At 38.0% G+C, this 9,368-nt stretch overlaps 1 protein-coding gene across 1 annotated transcript; it reads right to left on the reverse strand.

The window, feature by feature from the left end:
- Positions 1-6,429: 6,429 nt before the first annotated feature.
- On the reverse strand, positions 6,430-8,470 carry LOC107845094 (cytochrome P450 76A2). The gene is made up of 2 exons (XM_016689359.2): positions 7,508-8,470; positions 6,430-7,254 (listed from the first exon to the last, which is right to left on the reverse strand). The coding sequence occupies exons 1-2, from the start codon at positions 8,423-8,425 to the stop codon at positions 6,649-6,651; spliced, it is 1,524 nt and encodes a 507-aa protein (XP_016544845.1). The 5' UTR covers positions 8,426-8,470; the 3' UTR covers positions 6,430-6,648.
- Between the last annotated feature and the right edge of the window lie 898 nt (positions 8,471-9,368).

Here is a 9,368-nt window from a genome sequence, read left to right on the forward strand (position 1 = left end):
AAAAGATCAGATGATGCAAGTCCTATAGAGTGGGAGGAGTTTGTCACTACATTCTCAAATGGATTCTTTCCCCAAGAGCTTAGAGAATCCAAGGTGCTAGAGTTCATCAACCTCAGGCAGGGAAATATCACAATGAAAGAGTATTCTTTTAAGTTTACTCAATCATCCAGGTATACCCCTCATGTGGTTGCAGACAGTAGATCCAAGATGATTAAGTTTACTTCAGGAGAGAACGGCAGCATGGTTAATGAGTACAGATCCGTCATGGTAAATAGTGACATGACCTTAGCTAGACTTATGACCCATTTTCAGCAGATAGAAAAGTCAAAAATTAACTAGAGGGAAAAGTAGAATAAGAGAGCGAAGACACGTAGTTTCAACTTTGCTCAGCCTAAGTCAGAAGGAGAAAACTGTTCCCAGTTTTGTCCTAAGTCATCATTTCTATCTCTCTCTATAGCCAGTGCTCCAGTTCTAAGTACAGATAGGGTAACAAAGATAGAACGCCAGGCTCTAAGACCCAGGGCAGTGTTAGCAGTGCCCACACCTATCTTCTTTACCAGACTTGCGATAAACACCATCAGGGTATGTGTAGAGTAGGTGGAGGCATTTGTTTTGGTTATGGCAAGCCATTCCATAGAGTTAGATACTTTCCACAGCCAGGTCCTCAGGGTCAACCGAATCGCTCCTCAGCTTTGTTCGATCGCCTAAATCAGTAGGGTGCCACTTCCAGCGCTACTAGCGGGCAATGCCCAAATCGTCTCTATGCTCTTCATACTCAACAAGATCAAGAAATTTCTCCTAATGTAGTTACTGGTATGTTACAGATCTTTCATGTGCATGTTTACGCTTTGCTAGATCTAGGAGCTTCCTTGTCTTTTGTTACTCCTTATATAGCAGTTGATTTTAGAATTAGTCCTAAAATTCTAGCTGAGCCTTTCCCAATCTCTACCCTAGTGGGTAAAACCATCATAGCCCAGCAGGTATACAGGAACTGCCCGATTATGATATTTCAAAAAGTCACTTCAGCAGACTTAGTTGAATTAGAGATGACTGATTTTGATATCATTCTCAGCATGGATTGGCTTCATTCCTACTATGCCACAGTCGACTACAGAAATAGAATATTTTGGTTTTAGTTCCCGAATGAACCCATCCTTAAGTAGAGGGGTAGTACTTCAGTGTTCAGAGATCATCGTGTCTCCTACCTTCGGGCAAGGAAAATAATATCTAAAGGATGTATTTATCATCTAGTTCATGTTTGATATTCCAGTTTCGAGGCTCCCAGTATCGAATCAGTCCCATTAGTAAATGATATTCAAATGTCTTTCCCAAAGATCTTCTAAGAATTTCTCCCGAAAGGGAAATAGACTTCGGTATTGATCTTCTTTTAGACGCTCAGCCTGTCTCTATTCTGCCATATAGAATGGCACCAGAAGAACTCAAAGAACTGAAAGAACAATTGAAGGATCTCTTAGAAAAGGGATTTATCAGACCCAGCATTTCCCCGTGGGGTGCACCAGTCTTATTTATGCACAAAAAAAATGGTTCTCTTAGAATGTGTATAGATTACCGTCAACTCAATAAATTCATGGTCAAGAACAAGTATCCTCTTCCCAGAATCGATGATTTATTTGACCAACTTTAGGGTGCCAGTTATTTCTCTAAGATAGACCTCAGATTCGGCTATCATCAGCTCAGAGTTAGAGAATGTGACATCCCAAAGATAGCTTTCTGTACGCAGTATGGTCATTTTGAATTTCTAGTCATGTCATTTGGTCTTACCAATGCCCCATCCACTTTCATGGACTTGATAAACCATGTGTTCAAACAGTACTTGGACATGTTCATCATAGTGTTCATAGATGATATTCTGGTCTATTCCCGCACTGAGCGCGATCATGCAGACAATCTGAGAATAGTACTCCATACTCTTAGAAATCATCAGTTATTTTCCAAATTTAGTAAGTACGAATTTTGGCTAAGATTAGTAGTAGTTTTTTATGATGGCATTAGAGTAAATCCTCAAAAGAATGAAGCAGTAAGAAACTAGCCTTGCCCTATTTCTCCATCAGATATCAGGAGTTTCTTGGGTTTAGATGGCTATTACAGATGGTTTATTGAGGGACTTTCTTCTATTGCATCTCCTATGTCTAGATTGACTCAGAAGAAGGTCAAGTTTCAATGGTCAGATTCATACAAGAAGAGTTTTCAGAAATTGAAAACCCGACTTACCTCATCTCTAGTTCTAGCTCTTCCAGATGGTTCAGGTGGTTTTGTAGTTTATTGTTATGCATTTAGAGTGGGTTTAGGTTGTGTCCTCATGCAGCATGGTAAGTTCATAGCCTACGCCTCCAGACAGCTTAAACCCCATGAGAAGAATTATCCTACTCATGATCTTGAGTTAGCAGCCATAGTATTTGCCTTAAATATTTGGAGCTATTATCTTTACGGAGTTCATGTAGACATCTTCACAGATCATAAGAGCCTTCAGTATATCTTTTATCAAAAAGATCTCAATCTTCATCAGAGAAAGTGGTTAGAGCTCTTAAAAAATTATGACATGAGTGTTCTCTATCATCTGGGCAAGGACAACGTAGTGGCCAACGCTCTCAGTAGACTGTCCATGGGTAGTATTTATCATGTTGATGATAGTAAAAAGTTAGTCCAAGAAGTCCACCAGCTTGCCAAACTAGGCGTTCTCTTAGTCGACTCTTCAGAGGGCGGTGTATGTATTCAGAGTAGTTCAGAATCATCTCTAGTTTGCAAGGTGAAAGAAAAGCAAGAAAAGGATCCTAGCCTTGTCAAGCTAAAAAAGTCAGTTCAGAATCAAAAAATAGAGGTTTTCTCCCAAGGGGGAGATGGTGTCCTCTGTTGTCAGGGTCGTCTATGTGTTCCAGGTGTAGATGACATAAGGCAGTGAATTCTTGCAGAAGTGCATGTTGTGCGCTACTCTATTTATCCAGGGTCCACTAAGATGTACCGCAATTTGCAAGAAATCTATTGGTGGAGTGGGATGAAAAAAGATGTTGCAGAGTTTGTGGCTAAGTTCTCTACATGTCAGCAAGTTAAGATAGAGCATTAGAAGCCTAGTAGTCCTATGCAGGAGTTTAGTATTCCTACTTGGAAGTGGGAAATTGTAAACATGGACTTCATGATGGGTTTGCCTCGAACTCGTCGTCAGCAAAATTTAGCCTGGATCATTGTAGATAGAATGACAAAATTAGCTCTTTTCCTTCCAGTTTATACCTCTTATTCAGACGAGAATTATGCCAAGATCTACATTAAGGAGCTGGTCAGATATCACGGTGTTCTGTTGACTATTATCTATGACAGAGGTACCTAGTTCACCTCTAATTTTTGGAAAGCATTCCAAAAGGGTCTTGGTAACCAAATTCATCTCAGTACAGCCTTTCATCCTCAGACAGATGGTCAAGCAGCAAGGACCATTCAAACTTTGGAGGATATGCTAAGGGCTTGTGTAATTGATTTCAAGGGTAGTTGGGATGACCACTTGTCTTTGATTGAATTTGCAACAACAATAGCTATTATTCTAGTATTCAGATGGCTTTATTTGAAGCTCTCTATGGTAGAAGATGTAGATCTCCAATCGGTTGGTTCGAAGTTAGTGAGGCCTCAGTCATAGGTCCCGACTTTGTATTCGATGCCTTAGAGAAAGTTCAATTAATTAGAGAAAGACTCCGAGCTGCTCGAAGCCGACAGAAGTCTTATGCAGATGTTCGTAGAAAGGATCTCGAGTTTGAGATTGGTTATCATGTCTACCTCAAGATCTATCCTATGAAGAGAGTGAAGAGATTCGGCAAGAAAGGAAAGCTCAATCCCCGATATGTCGGTCCCTTCAAGATTCTCAGTCATTTCAGTAATGTAGCTTATGAGATCAATTTTCCTTCAGATCTAGCCTCAGATAATCCAATCTTAGGTGACCCATCAGTCGTAGTCCCTATTCAGAGCATCAATGTTCAGAACAGCCTCTCTTATGAAGAGATTCCAGTCGAAATCCTAGACTATCATACTCGTAGATTGAGGAACAAAGAAGTCCCTCTAGTTAAAGTTCTTTGGATAAATCAGTCCATCAAGGGAGCTACTTGGGAAGCAGAAGCAGATATGCGTACAAAGTACCCTCACCTCTTCCCCATTAGGCCTGATATTGCATATACAATAGGGGTACTTAGCAGGTTTACTAGTAAACCAATTAATGAACATTGGCATGCTGTAACGAAAGTCATGAGATATTTAACTGGAATAAAAAATTGTGGTTTGTTCTATAAAAAATATCCTATTGTACTTGAAGGATTTTGTGATGTGGATTGGAACACTTTATCAGGTGATTCCTTATCTACTACTGGTTACATTTGTACTTTGGATGGTGGTGCTATATGTTGGAAATCTAAAAAAAAAACTATAATCGCTAACTCTACCATGGAGGTTGAGCTAATTGCTTTAGTTTCAACTAGTGAGGAAGAGAATTGGTTGAGAGATTTGTTATTTCAAATACCTTATTATAAAAATCAATTTATCCTATTTTAATTTATTGTGATAGCATCGTTGCAATTGGTAGAGTTCTAAATCATTATTAAAACGGATCCAGACCTATAAGGAGAAAACATAGTAATGTGAGATCATATTTGACAAATGGTACCATTAATGATGATTATGTCGAATCTTGTGATAATGTTACAAATCTATTGACTAAAGCCTTAGCAAGAGAAAAGGTCTTGAGCACATCGAGAGGGATGGGATTGAAGCCTATAAAATCCTAAGTCATATGTAAGGAAACCCAACCTAGAGACTAGAGATCATATAACCAGGTTCAATGGGAAAAATGAATCGAGGAATGACTTGTTGTGAAATATGCACAATTTATTTCATCCTTCCCTATGGTGTGAGTGAATTTACCTGTAATGATTGTGAGGTTGAGTTTAAAAAAAACTCTTAATGAAAGTCTGTAACTCGTATGAGTGGGGTGCTAAAATTACAGGAGCACTCTCGGTAGATTTCACCTATATGAGTGTGGAGGTAGGTCTCTTCCTATAAGAATTTGGCTCATTCTCAAAGACATTCATGAAAATTGGGATAGCACAAGGTCGAAATGTGTTGGCTATAAAGCTCATGTAAACACCTTGACTACTATGTGTAAACAGTAACTTTTATTTCCCCTAAGCGGTCATAGTTCAAGTCTGAGACCAATACGAATCTGGAGTAAAAATTATTGTTTTACTAAGTGGAGGTTCAATGCAGAGCACACCTTCATTATGCATGGTAGTCTTCCTTCAACTAGTGGACTCTCTTATGTTAATATTAAAATGAGTGGGGGATTTATGGATTTAAATATTTTAATATTATTTTTAAATAATATTATTATTTCTATTTGTTTATTTGGGAGGTTATTTCACTTGCAATTTATCATTTCCGTTGCTGGGACCTTTTGCCATTTAGTTTGGAGTTACAACATGTGTAATTACTCCAAATGGAGTTGGTGGATCTATTCTTTCATTTTGTAGCACTCCCATTGCAATTCTATTCATTGGCATTATACTGTTACACCTGCAAGTTGCATGGCCTATTTTTCAGCTACCAACTCCCATTTATTTATGTCTTTAAAAATAATAGTTAGTGGTGGTATAATGTGACATAAGTTCTCTATAACTCTTGTAACTTCTACCTTTATTTCTCCATTATCTTTTGAAACTCTTGTAACCCTTGTAACTTCTATTCTATTGATCTTTCCATTTATTCTTCCTATTCATTGCATGGAAGAGTTCTTCACCTATAAATAGAGGTCATCTTGCATGGTTTTGAGAGACACAAGATAATATAGAGATCACAATAGTTAGTAAAAAAGAGAATTTGTTAGTTGAAGGGAGGTGTTCATTTTCTGAAGCTTCGAACTCAACTCCTGTCCAGAGTTGTTGAGTTGTTCTTTGTGAAAAAAGGTTGTTGTATCCTGGAGGGACAAGTCAAGAAGATTACTGCTGGACCGGTAAAACAATTTGCTGCATGGGCTTGAATCTCCTTAAAGAGAGCGAGACATTCGCGCCTCAGCCATAGAAGAAGAAGATAACTTTTATTTTCTTCACTAGTAATTTTTTCAGTTGTAATATTATTGTAATTTTTACCAACCACCCCATTTACTTCTAAACCAACTCCTTAGCGGGATTGCAGTGGTAAAAAATAGGGTTGTGACAAGAGCAAAGAAAGCTGTCTTGATTGGTTATTCAGAAACTCAAAAGGGTTATAGGTTGCTGGACATGGATAGTCATCTCATCTTCATCAGCAGAGATGTGACTTTTATCGAGCGTATTTTTCCCTAGGTACCAATACTTTATCATTTACGTCTGAATTTCCCCAAATTATGATCTGGTTTGACAAAGCTCTAGGTAAATATACGTGCAGCACTAGCACAAACTCCAGTAAGCACTATAAATACTTCTTATAAGAAAAATATGTAAAAATACATAATAAAATTGCACAGACTCAAAATACTTGTTAATCTGATAAGATTAACTACCATAACAGCATGCTTGGATATGGTCGTTACCGGTTGAATGTAACAACGGAAACGACACAAACTATCCAAACGTTATTTTGTAAATTTATTTAAATAACATGATACAATGCATTAAGAAGTTGTCAAGCCTTTTTTGGTATTGCTTTTAAAGATTCGTGTTTTCTGGCTGTTAGCCCCATGCTTCCGTTCATATTAATAGATTTAGGAGAGACTCCATCAGGAAGCTCCCAGTTGAATTCGTGAAGCAACGACCCCAGAGAGAAATGCATCATGCGATGGCCTAAAGGCAAACCAACACACATCCTTCGTCCAGCACCAAATGGAATTAGCTCATAATGTTGACCCTTCAAGTCCACTTTTGAGCCTAGAAACCTCTCGGGCTTGAAACTCATAGGATCGTCCCAACATTCAGGATCTCTTCCAATCGCCCAGGCGTTTACCAGGACTCGAGTGCCTTTTCGTACATTGTACCCCATGAACTTGGTGTCTTGAATTGTCTCCCTTGGGATCAAGAAAGGGGCAGGAGGATGTAAACGAAGTGATTCTTTGATTACTGCTTGCATATAAGGGAGATTGTCAATGTCATTTTCTTCAAACTTCCTATTTGGTCCTATTACTTTTGATATCTCTGTTTTCACTTTGTCCATTGCTTCTGGATGGCGCAAAAGCTCTGTTAGTGCCCATTCTACGCTGCTGCTAGTCGTCTCTGAACCGGCTAAAAACATTTCCTGATGTTTCATACATATGGAACAGCTTTAGTTTTACGCACAGTCAGTGCAAACAATTTTTAAACTCATATACGAGAGGATTTGGTAAAGGCAATGGTATGAATGGACCAAATGTGAAATGGGAAGGCAAATTTGAGCAATTCCAGAAAGTAGAAAAACTAATATCTCAGACAAATTAGTACTTGAAATTAAACACCAGTGGTTGAAATGCAAACTAATGTTGAAAAGAGAAGTTTAGAGATAAAAAATTTACCAATATTAATACTTTGATCTGATGTTTTGAAAATTTAGCTGGTTCATCTTTTCCAGTACCCTCAAATTCAAACAACACGTCCAAAAAATCTTTCCCCTTCTCTGCAATACCCTTCTTTCGTTCTTCCTCACGTTCCTTGAGAAATATAGACGTGATTTCCATGGCCTTTCCCATGTCTCGAGTCATTTTTTTCCTCAAACTTTGTAAATCAAACTTTCTAAGAAATGGAAATATGTCAGAAACATTAGTAAGACCTGACCATTCCATGATTCCGTTCATGGCATTGAAGAACTCCGAGGCCTCCTCGGATTCTGGATCAGCCAAGTCTTTCGACAGGATCATATTCCCTAGCATATTAAACGATGCTAGGAATACAAAACGTGTTACTTCAATCCCACTTCCTTTTTCAGCAGAATTCGCTGCTTTCTCTATCCATTTTAACATATTATCCACACATTTTCGCCTTACTGGCACTGTTTCACTAATCTTTTTGTGTACAAACATTTCCACGGTACATATCCGTCTCTGAAAGCGCCAAAACGAACCATATCGAGCTAAAGCAGGAGACGCTTGATAGTAATTGTGTGGTAAAGTTACGTCGAGCGTAGGTCGATCCGCAAAGGAAGCATCGTGGTTCTTGAATAACTCTGCAGCAGCCTGAGCTGTTTGAACAACCATAATGTTGGTCGAGGTGCCCAGTCTTAACCACAAAACAGGGCCATATTTCTGCTTTAGACCGGCCATAGTTTTGTATGGCTCTGCTCCTAGTTGAAACATGTTACCAAAAATTGGTAATCCTCGTGGTCCTGGAGGTAACTTGTAGGAACATTTACTAGTCTTTTTCTGTGAAAATAATAATATGAAAGCTGGTAGCAAGATGACTGCAGAAAAAAACAGACAAGTCAATTCCCATTCCATGTCTCTAAGTTCTTTTTTTGGTGACTTATTGGTTTGCTATAAATGAGGTAATTGAAAGCTATTATTTATAAGGGAAACATTTCTTGTCATGACCTCACAACCATTTGGCCACTAATGGTTACCTTATTAGACTGCTTACCTCGCTTTTCTTGGGTACGGTCCTTTCCTGTGCCCTGATAATGCTCGATACTTTATGCATCAAATTGCTGTTATCACCTACCACCTTTTACTGGGTATCGTTTATTTAGTGCATACTTGAACTACTTTTTGTCCTACTTAGTCTCCTGAACTTGGCGATCTGATAACCTTGACCTTTGGAGAAGTGGAGAGAAATTTGTGTTAGGTTTGTAAGAGATGTGAAAGGAAAATGAATAGATGTGTTTTCTGAAAAGACACCAGGATACAATTTGAATAGACACCTTTTCAGTTTACATTGTTATGACCCTTTCAAGAATGTTTTCTTAGATATAGACATGAAAATTTTGAAAAAAATCTAGTGTGATTTACTATTGTTGAGTGCGTTCATAGTTCAATAAAATTTGAGGTACCGCTATTCTGTCAAAGTGATTCATTTTATCCTAGGAGCATATATTTCATAACCCCAAGTACTAAGGACACACCGTGAATTAGGCAGACTTGAATCTTTTTGTTTTATCTCTTTTTTGTTAAAGTTGGTTTTACTGTTTTTCCCAGAAAACAGTTTGAACCTCATATTGATAGTTCTTCAATTGTTTCAACTTGTGTTTGAAGTTCTTGAAATTTCATTTTGACAGTTCATAAGTTGGTTGAACTTGTGTTGAAGTTCTTAACGTTTGTTTTTTATTTTCATGAAAATAGTTTGAATTTCATCTTTTGTTGTTTATAAGTTGGGTTGAACTTATTGCTAAAAGTTCTCATTCATAAATATAGAGTTTAAACTCCATTTGATTGCTCATATGTTAAT

Source organism: Capsicum annuum, chromosome 10, assembly GCF_002878395.1.
Source record: "Capsicum annuum cultivar UCD-10X-F1 chromosome 10, UCD10Xv1.1, whole genome shotgun sequence".
Taxonomy (NCBI): Eukaryota; Viridiplantae; Streptophyta; class Magnoliopsida; order Solanales; family Solanaceae; genus Capsicum; species Capsicum annuum.